Here is a 17,434-nt window from a genome sequence, read left to right on the forward strand (position 1 = left end):
GGTGCTTAATGGTACTTGGTGCAGATGTAGGCAAGTGCGCACACTACGACGATTTGGTATCGACCGATAAACAAGTTTGATGGGCTTCCCGATTCAATTCAAACTAAACTATCGGCAAACTATCGGCCGACTTTATAATCAGTATTGGCTCCCTACCACCCGCGCACACACGACGATTTTTCAGTCGGCCGACTAAGCCGATAGTTCACTTCGCTCCGAGCTTTGACAGCGAATGGTCGACAGCGGCGAGTGTTTTGCAAAATGGCGTCGCCCAATTCTCAATCACTTATTGCGGAATCTTCGATATTAACTTTGATCGAGGAAGTCGAAAAACGTCCTGCACTTTACAAAAAAAACCTCAAAGAGTACTCTGACATAAATGTAAAGAAAAAACTGTGGGGGAAGTTTGTGAAGCTGTTGTTCCTGATTGCAATGAGCTTAGTGCCCAAGATAAAATAAATCAAGGTACGATACATTTTTTAGTACTTTATTGACGTGGCCAAGAAATAGGCAAATAATGGTAGAAGTGGTAGATTATTGGTTTGAATTCAATAATATCTCCATAGTTCTTTTCTCAAAAAATGCATCGAAATAATATTTACTTACGGTAGATAGATACGACAGCAGAATTTTCAGTTCTGGCGCCATTCGCGCGTTCCTTTTCATGGTGATACCCGATCTCGTGATGGTCATTTTCATTGAGAATGTTTGAATTGTAAGGTTTTTGTAATAATAAGTAAAAAAAGTAAATACTTACAAGAATATTGAGTCATTTTAGTACTAAAAAAAATATGAATGTAAATTTTTAATCCGAAATAAATGATTTTTATTTTATGCAGTTATTTATTTCATGCGTGAAATGGAACGCGCGATTCCCCTGTTTGTTCTGATATCAGGTGATGACGCCATGTATTGCCGCACATTATTCATATTATTTCTTCCTCGGTTATTTCCATTTGTATTGAAGTTATTCATGGTACAACTGTAGAGTGACTCTAAAATGTATTCCATCTTTGATTCGTACATAACTGTGTAGGACACAACAAGCTTTAATAATTTTAACACAGAAAATAATATTTACGTCAATTGGACGGTGAAAAATACGCCATTTGTTAGCTAGAATCCCGAAAGTACATTCAACAATGCGTCGAGCTTTTCTATGTCTATAGTTGAAAATACTTGGTGTAGTTTAAATTTATTTTTGCATAAGGGCGTAATATATGATTTCCAAGTCCAAACGCTTCATCGCCTACGACAGAGAATGGAATAACATCTCCGATATCATCATTAGGCAATTGCCTTCCAGAAGGAAAGCCGTTTACCCATTTCTGATGTTTTAAATATTTCCGAATCACTAGCTGTTCCATAAGAACCAACATCAATGTACACAAATTTATAATCGGCATCTGTCAAAGCCATCAAAACGCAGGAGAAGAACTTTTTGTAGTTAAAATATGATGAACCGGAATGTTCTGGCTGTATCATCCGTATATGTTTGCCATCGATCGCTCCAATAATGTTTGAAATATTTGTGCAACTGTAGAATTCGTCTGCTATTTTAATCCAGTCATCTCCTTGTTTGGTTGGCATATATAACGGTTGAAGCATATTCCATATTTGCTCACATGTACTTTTTGTAATATCAATAACAACAATTACAGGCTTATACACCAGATTCTACACCGTCCCCCACCATAGCACAAACAACCATTCAAAATGTTTCATCGCCAGCTGATTCCAACATATCAGCCCAGTCATATTAATCAAATTTTTCAGAAGATTCCCAAATATACTTGTAAACTTGGCATTTGAATTTAAAATAAAATTGAAAGTATGTTTTGTGGTTTATCTTACCTTATCGTAACGCTCAATCTCTCCTCCACAGGTATAGATAGTCTTAATAGTCTTTGTATCCTCCTTCGCTATTCCTGGTCCAATTAATTTGACAAGTTCGTTGAAGCCAGTTATGCTCATTCGATAAAAGGCGAAAAAAATTTTCGGGTAATCGAGTAATTTGGAATGCATAGTGTAAAACTTTCCGTTTAATAATCTATCACTAAAGATAGGATGCACCCAATACTGTCGGGCTCTCTTTTTAATTTTCCTCCTCCGGTGTATGAGAGCAATAATAACAATTCTATGCAATATTTTATTAATTTTCATTGTGCGGTGCGATGCGACCATTCTTTTCAACAGTTGGTTAGAAACTAGCAAATAGTTAAAGAATAGTCGGCCGACTGTTGGATAGTTTGCGCACTCATCACCGATTGAACTGTTTAGTTGGCTCGGTGTGCGTACTAGCAGGCCAACCCGACCAAACTATCGGTCGGTATAAAGTCGGTGGTCTGCGGGGGCTCTAAATGTACGCTTTTGTAGTACATTGATACTAAAAAGCAGAGTATTGTTAGGATTGGCTCATTATATCGATGGTCGTCTTTTATCAACTAGTCAACCTGTATGTAGAAGTGGTTTGAACGAAAAGTACCACAAAACGTTAATATAGTGAAGATAATCTTCTAAGAGTTGTTGTCTAATGTCAAAAAATAAAATATCATATCTAAATTAACAAACTTTATTATGCAGAATAAAATAATATAAAAATACAAGGTTCTTAACCAAGTAAAGCGAAAATCATAAAAAAATATTATGCAAACAGTATTAAAACACATACCAGTGGTCGCTTAGACCAAATTATTCAAATAAGCCTTTTTAGACCGAAATAGTAATGCTCGCCTTTATTATGAAGTTCGAAATTACAAACAATACGTTAGATTTTAAAATATTAATCGAATACAGTCTTAATGTCATGTTTATATTATGCTGATAAATAAGGCACTCCGCTTTCCGTTTGAAAGTAAAATGCGAACAGAATTTCTTGTACTTAGTAAGGAATGTTAAGAACATTTCACGGTATATATTTAAAACCTCCACGGTATATGTAAACTGACACTAAATTGATACAACAATAATCATAGAAATATCAAAGTATTGGACGAAAACACGATATTTATATTTAAGTGTTCACCGACTTCAATACAAAATGATACGAAGAGAAGATCTCTTCGATTACTTTGGAAGAATTCCAACTTCGTACAGGTAAGCAGCAAAAAGTTTGATCTGAAAATAAAAATGTCTGTATGTATTATGAAAACGTTATTTTTATACTAAAATTTAATGCGTATAAAGGAAGATTATCGAATCGGTTTCTTGCATATATGTATATGCAAATTTTAGTGTAAGCAAACAAAATGTGCATTTGCGTGAAGTCTCGATTACGATGGCACAAAGATTATTAAAAAATATTTTTAAAAACTAATCTAACCGTATATGTAATAAATGTCGAATTGAAGTGGATGTAAAAAATTAATAAAAAAAGAAAGGGTCATTGACTTTTATTTGATAGCGACGTTAACTACTAGTCATCTCTACCGATATCGCTGTAAATAATCCACAAGGGTCAAATTAAACAGTAAAGCATATTATTAATGAAGTTATAAATATTGTACTCACGCCCTCGATGTAGTTCCGCACATTGAGTTTCTCGTTCTGCGAGTGCGCCATGTCGTCTCCGGCGCCCATGGGCAGCAGCAGCACGTTGCGAGAGCTGGCCTCCTGCAGTGTGATCGTCACCGGGATGGAACCGCCCTCACGAGACATGTCGGGATCCGTCTACATGGTAATATATTTTTTTAATTTATAACAGGAATACCAGAGCAAACGCCAAGTCCCTTAATGCAAAACTTTAAAATATCGACGAGAGTTTAGTCGGCACTGACCTGGTAGATGAGCTTGGTGGCACGAGCGGCGGCCTGGTAATGCGGATGGTTGGGGTTCTCGGTCCACGCGCGACCACTCTGCGCCGTGATGCGCATCTTGTTGGGCGACCCACGCTCCGCCCACTGGTCACACCAAGCCGTTTCATAATCATGTTTAGTGTAAAGCGTATCGAAACATGGAGGTTCATTCCATGCATTTAATCATACTTTACGACGTTCGAAGGTATTGTAAGTAGTCGGTAGTTAGGTTCACCATATTTTTTCTTTATTTAATAGTTATTTTAGTATCAGAAAAAATGAAGCTGAACATAAATAAGAGAAACATTTCAGGAAGACATTTTTATATCTCGCCCTGGCTGATTTATGATGATGACTTGTAAAATAACGATAAAAGTAGTTAAGCTTGTAATAACGGGTTTTTTTTCACTATTACTAAAATTCAATTATTTATTAAATTGTTACGGTCCATTAATGTTTACCATTGTTTTTATTCAATCCATTGTATATAAATATTAATCATAAATAAGTATTGAGTAGTTTGTTATATTAAAACAATTTATTGTCTTGTTTTGTTCATTGAAAGTTAGGTATTGTTCGATGTTTTATGACGCCGTAAAGGTTTAAATGACGTAGTTTTCTCGACAGCATCGATGAATTTCCGTCGTGTATTGCCCATTCTAAGTGAAAATGATGAACTAATGTTCGTTACGCACAAATAAAAACCGATGAAGAAATACGTAAAAATGAGATAACTCCTATTTCGAAATCGTACCATTTGTACTAAGTACTGATGGCCCGTGGGACCGAAAGGTTTTTGAGTGTCAACCACGAATCGGAAGACGCTACATCAGAAGATACCTACAAAGTTGCCGTTGGATATGGGTCTGGCCATCAGCGACCGGCCATCGTGGAAATCCGTGGGGATCTTTGTCCACGAGCGGACGTCTTCCGGCTGACATGATGAAGATGTTGCTAAGTACTTTTATGATACAATTAAAATAAATAATTTTACCTTTTTGTTGATATAATCAAATACAAGCTGCTCGATCTCTTCTGGTTCCTGATTCGGTACAATACGAATAGAGAATTTTCCAATTACTTTTCCTGGAATAACAGTCTTCGCTCCGGGCTGGAATGCGGCTCCTAAAATTAAATTAGTAAAGGAAATAATGTTTGAATTTAAATTCTATCAAGAGATAACATGAGATATTAAAATTTTATAGAAACAAGAATAAGAGAAATGTACAAAAAACACATGGATTATTCAAATATCACAAATTTGAAACTAAATGCTAATATCCATGTTTAGAAAAGTACCTCCTCTCCTTTGTTATGCTTGCATGAAAATTAATTATCATCATCATCCTGCCCTTATCCCAATTTTACTTGGGGTCGGCGCAGCGTGTTCTTTTTCCATACTTCTCCGTCGTACGTCATCTCACAAGTAACATTCTTTCTAACCATATCGTCTCACACAAACCATCCATCGTTTAAAATTATCGATTAAAATTTTACGTTGTGATTGAAATAAATAAGCTGTCTATTGTCATCGCTCCTCTGCAGAGGCGGTTGCAGGGTTGTCGTATGGGATTACATTGCCGCCGCCAAGGGTAGGCTTTATCAAATTCATTGCAGTCAAATATTATTTATAAATAATTTTATATATAAATACCATCGTTTTGAGAGGGACACTTTTTCCAAGACGGATTACACAAAATTGCGCTTTCAATTGAATATATATTGAACTAGCTGAATACGCATCATTAACCATGTGAAATGTATAATTATAACGTACACACTAACTTTCATACCCAAATTTAAACATTTGGGTTAAATGAAAAAAAATATATAGCCTCTATCGTGTCTTGTGGTTGAAGCTTTCTTCGTACCAAATTTCGCCAAAATCGATTCAGTGATTTAGTCGCGAAAGCGTGACAGAGTTTACTGTTCCACTTGTAGCATAAGTACTATATTATTATTAATAACACAATAAAGCACTCAATCAAGACTCAATGAATACATTTAATTTTTATATTGTTCAATATATTAATTTAAAAAAATTTAAAACGTAATGTTTTTTAAATTAATTTAGTTATGGTGAAAATATTACTGACATGGAACAAAAACATCATCCTCAAACTCATTTATTTAATTGATTAACAATATATTGTTTCATATGTTCCTTATTTAAAAAGTAACCGAAGTCGATTTAGAGAAGACTCGATTCGTATTCGGTCATTGAATTCAATTAAATTGACCTTGTACTCGCATTTCAAACACATCACAAGCTACTAGTGTTATTGTTGTACTGTGTTTTATTCTTATCGTTGTGTAAAACCTGTTAAATAACTGTTTTATCGCTCTACACATTCTATAGATAGTCATTTTTAACACAAGATATTTTTTTATTAGTTTAAAAACTAAAGTCATAAATATGTTTTAATTAAGAATTTAACTAATTATTCCAATGATTTTTAGTAAATATTTCAAAATTTTCTGGCAAGAGGTGCTAGTGGTGGTAGAAAGTTCCACTGTTCTGATAGTGTTTTATTATGATAGTGGCCGGAAATGCCTCTGCCAGTACTGATTACTTTATTGTTGCGATCTAAAATGCCAAACAGGCCCAACATACTAATTAATAAACATATATCAAAACATATTTGTTTATATTCATACCTTCAATTCCATGCAATGATAAGCTGGGGTATCTCCAGCGGTGCATCAAGAGCTGTTCCTTGACCCCGTTATGTGCGAGTTTATGAGCCGCAATTGATTGTCTGAAAGGCATACAAAATCCCTGTATTTTTCAATAGTAATAGCATAATTGCATTACTTAGTGGTACGGCCTTGTGCGAGCCCATTCATCATTTCTTCTACCGCCAAACAGCAATGCTTAGTTTTGTTGTACTTCGATTTGAAGGATGAGTGAGCTAGTGTAACTACAGGCACAAGAAACATAACATTTAAGTTCTCAAGGGTGGTGGCGCATTAAGGATGTAAAGAACGGTTAATATATATTACAGCACCAATGTCTTTGGGCGTTGATGGGCATTTACCGTGACAATATCCTATTTGCTCGTCTACCTACGTAGATAATAAAATTAAAATAAAAAAGAATTATTTTTTGGCGGGAAGTGAGTTCTAAGGTCGATTTTGTGTGAAACGTTAAAAATGTAAAGTCGGCGTGAAACGCGAAAAGGTATTATTAGTTCAGCCACGTGTATCATCCATAAATCTTAGTGTATTTTGATTACAATATCAAGTGATTAGATAATTTTGTGTAATTTACAGATAGCTTATCTTATTTAGTTGCTAACATGATTACACACAATCAATGATAATGTGTTCTATTATTTATTCGATTTCTTTAATACATACTCAAAAATAAATATTTACATTTTAATATTATATGTAGAGTATGCTTTAATTTTTTTTTAGTTATTTATTTTCCAGATCAGGCCAATAAATATTTAACTGTTTCTGTAAATAAATTCTTATTAATTACCATTTCCAATTGAACCTTATTGTAATGGATCATATGTAAAGCTAATTATGCAAACCTGTATGCCTCAGGATCAAAGTCAATTGAGTTGTATAATTTCTTTTCACTTTCAACCAACGGAGCAACAGATTTATAGACATCAGTGATTAGGATCTTGCCGTCTTTGTCGACCAATGTGTTCATTAAATAAATTAAATCCGACATAGCTAAAAATAAAAGTATATTATAATATAGTAGAATAATCAAATTTCTCATCTATGGCCTATTTAAAATTCAAAATAGATAGAGAAAAGCATATTAAAATAATGAAAAAGTGCACCAGAATGCACAACAAAGTACAATAACCATGAATACATTTGAATACAACTCACAGTGATGATTATTAACAAATTCATTGCAACTACTCATACTTTTCATCCCAACAAATTAATAAGCTTCTGGATGAAAGCCAAATATATATATCTTTCTGTTTAAGCTGAACATTTCCTTTGTTTGAATGCAGCTATCAGGATCTACTAGTCTGATTTGAGGCAATATTTTTGTATGCCCATTAGGTAGCCTTTTCATTGAGAAAGATTACACCATGACTCACAGGGACATAGCAGTAACATATAAACAAAGGTGAAACCTTGTGGAGCAACTAGTGTGTATTAAGTATTCATATAAATCTGTTCGCACACAAAAGTGCACCCATCCAGGTGAAATTATTGGCATGCATTTGTATGTGTGAGACTCTTGCTTACAAAATGTCTTAGTGTGCATAATAACTAATATAAAAATTGGAACAGCAGATAAAATACAAATTAGATTATATTTTTTAATGCACACCAATAAATAATTGAATATGGAGGCATCAGTGAACAGATCTATAATAGCTTTTTATAATCATATGTCTCATTGTTACATTTTATTTGTTTATACCATTCTACATTACGAGCGAATGCAACTGATAATACAAATATGACTTGTGACACAATATGTATGTATATAATTCAATGAGTAACTCGCATGAAAATAAAATTATCATTATCATTGAACAAATATTTATCGCCTATAAAGGAAAGACTGTTGCAATACATTCTATATTTGAATTATTTTCCAGCTTGTACATTAATTATCATATCATTAATGCTGTAATCTATGTAAATTGAGATATACAATGATGTATGTATTCAAACCTGTAATTAGCTTTGCTTATTTGAAAATAATTCTGTAACTCAATGCTGATATATAATCAGAGTTAAATTATTATCTCTTTAATGTTACAGGAATATCAATTAAGAAATATTGACAAAATACCTTCATGTACAGTGCCTCCATAAACACCACTGTGTAGATCCATTTTGGCACACTCGACCTCGAGGAAATAATAACTTATCCCTCTCAAACCATATGTGATACAAGGTTTGGTAGTGCCTAACCAGTAATTATCAGAAATGCACACATAGTCCACATTATCAAAGAAACCTTCTGGTTTTAGTTTTTCCATTAGCAATTCATCAAGGCCTTCAGATCCAGATTCTTCCATACATTCAAATATGAATTTTAAGTTAACTGGTAGCTGTAGATGAAATATATCTTTAATTGTTTTTAAAATCAATCATTTTATTATATTTTATTATCATATATACATACCTCTTCACCAATGCCTTTGTATGCATTGATTGCATGTAGCCAGCCCAAAACTGGTCCTTTGTCATCAGTAGAGCCTCGCCCATAGAGCTTACCATTTCTTTCTTGCAGATCAAATGGCTCAGTTTCCCAACCATCAGATTTAAGGGCCGGTTGGACATCCAAATGTCCATACACACAAATTGTGTTCTTTGTAGGAACCTTGAAATATTCAGGACAGTAATAAGATAATGAACAAGATAAATTAGAAGGTTTGATGTGATAAATTAATAACATACGTTTCCTAAGCTACCAATAAGAACAGGGGGTAGTTTTATTTGTTTGTCATCAATCGTTTGATAACCAACGTCTCTTAGTTCCGTTGATGCTCCTACTTCCTGTAATTTATCCTGCATCCAATGAACCATTCGTACACAATCATCTCGATATTTAGGATCACACGACACTGATGGAATAGCAACAGCTTCTTTTAAAAGAGCTTTGTAAGATTCCGCATTCTTATCAACAAACTTAAATATTTGAGGCAACGTTCTCTCTGCTGCCATTTTCTTAGGCACTTGTTTCTGTGTGACTGAATATGTACGACAAAAGGGGCGGAATTTATTAGCAGTCGATGTCAGTGCAATCGCCGGCAAACTGGAACCATAGCAAACACGTAAGCCTCTTGTAATCAAAGACATTTCAAGTTTCAAATGAAATTTGACACGTGACAGTTGCCAACTATGAAAATGACATTCGTATTATAACGCAATAGATTTTAGTCAATTGAGTCTACACATAACTGTTACATAATTTCATCAATACTCATTCTTATATTTATCCGTTTATTTTAGAACATAATATGAATGTTTCCAAACCTATTTTGTTTAAAAATTCAATGGTGTAAAAGCACTCCTCTCGTACTCATACTCGTACCAGGGAAACGTGTTGAATGCGTTGACAATATTGAGACTTATCGTCAACGCCACCGTTTGCTCTGACTGAGACTTTTTTTTAGGGTACGAGGAGAGGCAAGATTCGCGTGTAAATATTAAAACAACGACGTCGTGCGCTTTAATGACATAGTATGTAACTATAATTAAGATAATACCAGGGGAAAATAAAACAAAAAGGTTATTCTTATAATTTAATTAGATTGTTTTAAATAAATTCGGTACAAACTAATGCAATTTACAAAATAATTATTAAGGCAATAGACTTTCAAGAGATCAATAAATATGTTTTTAATTTAGTTGGGTGTCAATGGTTTAATTTTCAAATAATTGGCTAAAGACACTGCAACTACATTGAGACTAAGCCTAAATTATACTGAAATAATCATAATTAATCTTTCGGATATGTCAACAATTAGCGAAAATAAGCATTTACCATGTGAAATTGTGGTCTGACTAAATTAGTTTTAATTAATTATATTGTGATCAGTTGATTGTATTATTTAAAGTTAGTATTGTGGAATTCTTTATTCTTTGCTAATTTAATTATATACTACATACAATAGTATTGTTCCTAGCATCCACATTCGTCTTAGCAGTTTACTGTCCTTATAATCCTGAAACAATACATTAAAATTACAATTAGAACAATAAAATAACTTATAATTACGTCACACCACAACACTTATATTGGTTATTTATTTCCAATATATTCTACAGCCAAACAGAAATATTGTTGTGTTCTGGCTTGAAGAGCGAGTGAGTCAGTGTGCACCATGTCTCAGAGCAGTGGTACCATCAGGTGACCCACTTACCCGTCCGCCTACACACGCCGTACAGGACAGTTTAGAACGCGAGTGTCATACCCCGAGGCGTCGCTGTGCATGGAGGCGGGCGAGTCGAGGAACACGAGCGCGGCGTGTCTCTGCAGCCAGTGCGTGACGAGCGCGGCGGCGGCGGTGGCGAGCACGCCGGCCACGGCCGCCGTGATGGCGCCGCCGCCGCCCGCGCGCACGAACACGCGCACCCACATCGCCTGCCACACCGACTCCGTCCACGTTGAAAACTCGCCCGACGACATGTCATAGTCTGAAACGTTACAATTAGATCAGTCTCGACCCAAAATTACAGAAAGCGAAACTCGTCCAATGAAAATACCTGATTTATCAAAGGCCGGACTGACGGCTTGACTGAAGTTCATCGTAGTCTGGATGCAAATACCGCTGTGATTCCATCCTCTCAGCCAGTAGTATGAGAAGCCCTAAAAATATTTGTGAATAGTTAAAGAAGCAGGACGTCATACTGAATATCGATTTAATTCATATCCTTACGGGTTCGTCAAACTTGTCGCAAGCGGTCCTGTTTACGCTGAGGTGCGTGCCCGTGAGCAGCGCCAGCAGGTGTCCGGCGTACACGGCGGGCGTGCTGGCCCACGCCGCCACGCCCACGTACAGCGGCGCGGGCCGCTCGGCCGGCGTCTCCTCGGCGCTGCTGGCGTAGTCCGCCGCCGCTAGCAGCCGGCACGCTTGGCTCCGGAGGAAGCAGTACAGCATTTCGTCAATCTGAATTGTAAATCGACGATATCTTACGACCTTCTGGTGTTATTGTGTGTTAAATAAAAAACAATACATAGTTACTTCGTGACCATTCCATTGTAAATTATATTAACTATTATTGCAAAATCAAGTGTAGACAAATAGTATGCATTGCAATGCAACTCAAAACAAAAAACTACTTAAAACATTAGAATCCCATAAAATATGAATACTTATTTAAACACTACAAGTCGTAAAGTGAAATAACATATACGAATTATTATGCCTAAAAATTATGCATATTGCACAGTGATAGTGGATTGAATGAAGTTTATGATCGAGGGGCTTCAGCACTCCCTTAAAATCATAATGCAAAATATATTCTTAGTCTGCTTTCCTTTATGAAACAGTGTCTTTCAAATTATGGTTATATTATTTTTTATACTGTGCGTTGGTAATCAATCATTCAAGAATCAAGACACTAATTACCGTTTATATAACTAAAACTTTTCTCGGCTTCACACGGATACAAAAAGGACTATATTATAATTAAAAATTAAAGTATAGACGTAAAAAGAAAAAAATCTTGTCTTTTCCGGCTAGGAAAGTTGGAAATCTCGGTTTTTCTGTGATCTTGTGAATCACTGTATTTATTAATGAAAATCGCATTAAAATCCGACCGAACCCGACGGCGAGAAGTGACTTCATTTTATACTATGTAGAAAAGACAATATTAATTATGTGAAAATGATCTTACTAAGTGAGCCGAAGCTGATACGACACCGTTGTAAGGTTTCCCTGCGACTTTTTGATAAAGAGTGCGTGCAAGAGCCGTCGCGACTCTGGCTATCTTTACTTGCGCATCACTTTCTTTCATCGTCCCATTTGCCAGCAACTCATCCGTCGATAAAACTAAAAAAAAAAAACAATAATCTTATTTTCTTTAAGCAAGCAATTCTATAAAACTTCATCAATCAATTTTAATTACAGCTAAAATGCATATCGTTATATAATAATGGATTTCACCCGAAGCTTGACTATTCATTTCAAAATAGTAATACTAAAATTGATTTTATGAAAAAAATATAATTTTTAACATCAGTGGCCTATGTCTGTTTGCCTGTCTGTTGCTCTATTTCTCTCACACAGTCAAACCGCTGAACCGAATCAGATGAAATTTTATATGAAGCAAGCTTGAACTCCAAGCAAGGGTATATCCTACTTTTTATGCATAGCACCTGACGACCATCCCCTAAAAGGAGCGAATTAGCGAAGCCGCGGGCGATAACTCATTATGCATTATTGATAAATATAGAGCATATTTTAAATACCGTTAGATTATATTCTATTTACAATTTTACGGTGAAATATATATTATCTTATATTTAAAAGCGCCCACGTAACACCTTAGCTTAAATGAATTCTGATTTAAGTAATTCCATACTTACATTTACCATCACTGCTTATACTTATATTGTGATACATGTATCCAACATTTTCATAATCATCCAACGCAGATTGGTAGAACTTGTTGGAGAAAGTCTCATTATGATCAACAAGCAATATTTCAGGCATGTCATTGTCCGTTATATTACCGAATATTCTTCGGAACGAATGTAAAGAGGACGGCGGTAAATTGGGTGTAAATATTGGGGCCAACGTCATATTATTTAGATTCAAGTTATTTACCATTTCAACTAAGAATGCCGTTATCTGAAATCAAAACAATTATAATGCAATCATTTCGAATATTCTAGAAAATTTAATCAAGCCTGCTTAATATTATTATAGCTGCGAAATTGTGTACGCCTTTATTTTTTAAAGAAATTTCTGAGCAAAGAATCGTAGTGGCCCGATAAGTGACATAACCTATTTCTTTACATTGAAGGAATGTAGAAAGCGAGATAAGCTTGTAGATCAACAAAATAAGTGTACAATACCTGTTCCGGTAGAACTGAACCATATGGCGCAAACGCATATAACGGCCAAGACGAGTTTTCTTTGAATAGCTTCAGAGATCCCCCCATTTGGCCGAGCTCGATATGCAAGTTAATGTCTTTTGGGGAGAGAGGAGAGATCGGTGGCCAAGCCCCTTGGGCTATGTCGTAAGCGATCCGCTGAGATCCAATATAATCAAAGGATTCACCATTGAATAAAGTCCATAACACATTTTCATCTATAAAAAAAAATGGGATTATCTTCATAAATATTTCTTTAAAAGATTAATTTTTGTTGCTTGTTGTTTAAATATGGATATAATTTAGACATTATTACAATGGAATTTCAAAAGTGTTAGAAGGAAGTATATTTGCGTGTACACAAATTCAATAACAAGAGATTATTATTATTTATTGAGACATTTTTTTTAAGTTCTTATATTAAAATTTTCATCAAAAGCTTATATATGTATTACAGCATTTTATTTAGCTTAAAATAATATACAAAGCCAGTTCTACTATTATTATTATAACTTAGATATTTATAATCATAACAATACTTTTCTGCTTCATACAAAATATGCACTATCGCAGTTACATTGGATATTGGAATTTAATTAAAGATAAATTTTATTAGAGATTTACCATATAAACTGGCATCAGCCAAAGGAATTATCTGCGCTAAAGTCGCCGCAGCGACGATATGCGCCACCATCCCCACCACTGAACTAGCTGCACCAGGAGCAACCCCTAAAAAATATATTTAGAATTCAAATAATATACTACCAAATGTTATGTGAAAATAAAATATTTTACTTGTCTATTTTGTCTTGCCACAAATACTAATAAGTATTATGAACGAAAAAATTATTGAATGACTTACCATCAAATAGAGATGCTGAGTCTAATCGTGCTGTGACCAAAGTGACAGGTTTCTTTTTAGTTTCAGATTCCTGGAATAATTTATCATTTTTCATACTAAAATAGTCTAATATTGTTAAAAAATTAAAACAACAAGTGTTTTTTCTGATAATTTTCTAAAGTTATATTTTCAGCATGTAATAGTTTTGAAATTGTTTATGTGCTGCCCTTCTAAAAATATTTAATATCTGTTAAAAAACACTGAAAAAAATGTTTAGTAATGTTAACATAAATATAAAACATACCTTTGCACGAGGAAAAAGAGAATAGTAGACATTGTAATCACCAAGTGGATCGCATACTTTAGTTGGTGTTAAAATAGCGGATGATGCAGACCTGATGGACAAAACATTTGTATTTATTTTTTGTAATGTAAAAACCAGTACATTACACTGTATATGAATATCTAATTTTTAAAACATTGGTAAACATAAAATTATGATTATTTGTAAAATCAAAACATTTCCTCTGTTAGTCAACAATCTTTCTATTTTTTTGTGTGAGAGCTTTCCTCCTATAAATAAAAAACAATGGAAATAAGAGTAAAAATTATATTTTTTCAAATTTTCAATAATGATTATGCTTAACTTTTTATCGTTTGGCTCAATTGATCATTTATGTATATTTTTATAAATTTCTACACAATTTTAAACTTCTCTAGGCTTAAGATGATGATATGCTAACCTTCTCAAACAAACAACACTGTTGACTGCTGCATACATAAATGAATTCAACTGCAATGAACACAGAGCTTGACCTTTTTGGTTTTCTTTATCGATGTTAAATCTGAAATTGAGATTGTTATGAAAATTTATAGCATGAAGCATTAATTCTATGTATATTTTATTTCTATTAGGTAGGAAGACTGGCATATATGGACAGGTATCTGATTTTAAATTGTTGGCACTATTTATTTCCACTGTAAGGATTAATAATTTCACCAATGCACCATAACTTAACTAAGAATTTATGTTCCTAGTGCCTGTAATTACACTGAATCACTGACCCTAACCCTTCAAACTGGAAAACAACAATACTAAGTACTGTTATTGCTGATTTGGTAATACCTACCTAGTTGGGCTTACACCTGAGTTAACAAAAGCAGTGCTATACCTACTAATTATTTACAGTTTTTCACTTACTTGTTATAACATTGTTCAATTTTAGTTATTTCTGTAATTCGAGTCTGTGGTAAAAAAAATATAGGGAAAGGTATGTCTCTCCTTAATAGATTTGTGCCTTTCTCATTCCATACCAGTTTAGAACCACTTGATGCTTGAGTTGCCGGACATTGACTCTTAGACCATGAAGAGTATTGATTTGGACAACGAGATTCTTGACTAAAGGCATCAGGTCTGAAAATGAACACAACAAAAGACATTAATTCCAGCTTTTTCAACTTGCAACAATATATATATAATTTTAATTGCAAGTGTCTCTTACCTCGTGGTTGCATTGTCATATAACAAGACTCCAGCAACATTATCTGGTTGCTGCATGAATAGCTCTATAATATCATAGAACAAACTTGTACTGACAACTGCCATGTAAGGTCCAGCTGAAGAATTGTATACTAGCCATTCTGCATCAGTTATATTCTGAATCATATGTACTACTCCAACTGCACCATTGAGAGAAGCTTTAAAAAAAATACAATATTTCTTTTTTATTTCACAAATAGCTTATTTTATTAAAATTATAAAGCTAAGAGGTATATTCATTATTATATGCTGTGAAAAGTTATTACGATATGAGAGAAACAATATCTGTAAAAAAAAAAAATTACATGAACATCCTGCTTGGTGAGTCCCATTTAGTCTTCTAAAACAACCAGCTCCACCTTCGATCGATGAGTAAATTTGTTCATGAAGCCTTTCACATGTAATCACTGAAATATTCGGTTAAATTTTAGAGATAAATAAACTAATAACACAATAGTTAAGCTACGAATGCTTTAAAAATAACATCATTTTATGGTCTAACTAATTTTTCAAAGTATATTAAGAAATAAAAAATTAAGATAACTTACCGTTGATTCCAATGGTCAATATAACTAGAAAAATCAAGTTTCTAGAATCCATTATTTAAATTTGCATAACTCAAATAGATTTTAAATCGTCTAATTTTAATATAATTATCCTTAAATAATTGTACTTAATCCCATTATATTTATTTAAAAACAAATAATATCAATATTTAAAATGACAAATGACAACTATCTGACTTAAGAAATTGAGTCACGAATACGCCACTATATATTATGTCAGTTGTCATGTTTAAAATGATATCAACAGAAACAGATTGACGCTTCTGTGTCTTATCCATAAGAAAATTTTGAATAAAATATTCTTATTTGCGTTAACAATCAGCTGATATGTATTTAAAGTTATGCAAGATATCACCAGTTGAAGGTAGACAAAATAAAATTAAAGTAATTCCGAACATGGGGACACGATGAGGACGAGTCTGTAACAAATAAATATTTTTGAAAAAAAAAATTGAATAGTTACACTTATATCATATACAAAAAAAAAACAGAGTCGTCTGAATTTGTTTTGACGAGAGGTAAAATAGTTGTTACATGTCTACGTGAATAAGTTCATTTAGGAAATTATCGACAACTAACTTTAATTATGGTATACTTCTTTTGTAATATGTTATCGTTATCTTTTCATTAAACAATTTGACTTCCCACTCACTCAGGCACTCCTTTAGGAGTTGTGATATAAAAGTTAAAACGATAGTTCAATTTCTTTGGAAATTGTATTTGTTACTGCCAGCGGTCTACTATATTTTGGCAGAGTTACTTCGTTATTTTTGAATAACAAAAGATAATCCAATTATTTTCTCGTTAATATAAAATTATAATTTCATTTCAAAGATTGTTGTTGTATTCGAAAATATCACCACATCTAAAAAAAAAATATGATCCCTTAAATATATTATGCTTATAGATGGAATGAAATTATAGAATTATTACACCCGTTGTTTGCCCTACACTTTCCGCAATAGTAGAGGAGCGCTGGGAAGGACATTTTGGGATTTACTCAAACGCATAGTGTACCTCTACCGTACATGAGCCGTTTATAGAAATCGGAAATACTCAAGTGCCCATCGGTGGCAAGTCCCAGCCCTGGTTTGGTCGTTTCTGTAAAACGGCTTCACGCCGATCATGGGAACGTTACCATGACTGGGCTAA

The 17,434-nt window shown here is 33.9% G+C and overlaps 2 protein-coding genes across 2 annotated transcripts; both read right to left on the reverse strand.

Moving 5' to 3' along the window:
* Positions 1-2,558: 2,558 nt before the first annotated feature.
* On the reverse strand, positions 2,559-9,596 carry Cndp2 (Cytosolic non-specific dipeptidase 2). Its single transcript, XM_026628741.2, has 9 exons — positions 9,189-9,596; positions 8,914-9,111; positions 8,578-8,839; positions 7,337-7,484; positions 6,453-6,553; positions 4,789-4,919; positions 3,777-3,899; positions 3,511-3,669; positions 2,559-3,117 (listed from the first exon to the last, which is right to left on the reverse strand). The coding sequence occupies exons 1-9, from the start codon at positions 9,588-9,590 to the stop codon at positions 3,067-3,069; spliced, it is 1,575 nt and encodes a 524-aa protein (XP_026484526.1). The 5' UTR covers positions 9,591-9,596; the 3' UTR covers positions 2,559-3,066.
* Positions 9,597-10,023: 427 nt separating this feature from the next.
* Positions 10,024-16,448, reverse strand: LOC113392696 (nicastrin). The gene is made up of 15 exons (XM_026629237.2): positions 16,265-16,448; positions 16,022-16,123; positions 15,679-15,874; positions 15,378-15,590; positions 14,920-15,021; positions 14,481-14,571; positions 14,198-14,267; positions 13,960-14,064; positions 13,318-13,553; positions 12,826-13,090; positions 12,135-12,289; positions 11,174-11,404; positions 11,001-11,103; positions 10,709-10,931; positions 10,024-10,459 (listed from the first exon to the last, which is right to left on the reverse strand). Exons 1-15 carry the CDS (start codon positions 16,314-16,316, stop codon positions 10,435-10,437), a joined length of 2,169 nt encoding a protein of 722 aa, XP_026485022.2. The 5' UTR covers positions 16,317-16,448; the 3' UTR covers positions 10,024-10,434.
* Between the last annotated feature and the right edge of the window lie 986 nt (positions 16,449-17,434).

The sequence above is a fragment of the Vanessa tameamea genome, chromosome 5 (genome assembly GCF_037043105.1).
Source record: "Vanessa tameamea isolate UH-Manoa-2023 chromosome 5, ilVanTame1 primary haplotype, whole genome shotgun sequence".
In the NCBI taxonomy this organism is placed as follows: domain Eukaryota; kingdom Metazoa; phylum Arthropoda; class Insecta; order Lepidoptera; family Nymphalidae; genus Vanessa; species Vanessa tameamea.

Coding starts and splice junctions, on each gene's coding strand:
- Cndp2 (XM_026628741.2), bottom strand. CDS start 9,590: ATGTCTTTGATTACAAGAGGCTTACGTGTTTGCTATGGTTCCAGTTTG. Junction 9,112..9,188: donor TTATTGGTAGCTTAGGAAAC/GTATGTTATTAA, acceptor GAATATTTCAAG/GTTCCTACAAAGAACACAAT. Junction 3,900..4,788: donor TTGATTATATCAACAAAAAG/GTAAAATTATTT, acceptor TGGTGTGACCAG/TGGGCGGAGCGTGGGTCGCC.
- LOC113392696 (XM_026629237.2), bottom strand. CDS start 16,316: ATGGATTCTAGAAACTTGATTTTTCTAGTTATATTGACCATTGGAATC. Junction 16,124..16,264: donor ATTGACCATTGGAATCAACG/GTAAGTTATCTT, acceptor CGAATATTTCAG/TGATTACATGTGAAAGGCTT. Junction 10,460..10,708: donor ATGCACAGCGACGCCTCGGG/GTATGACACTCG, acceptor GTATTGTTTCAG/GATTATAAGGACAGTAAACT.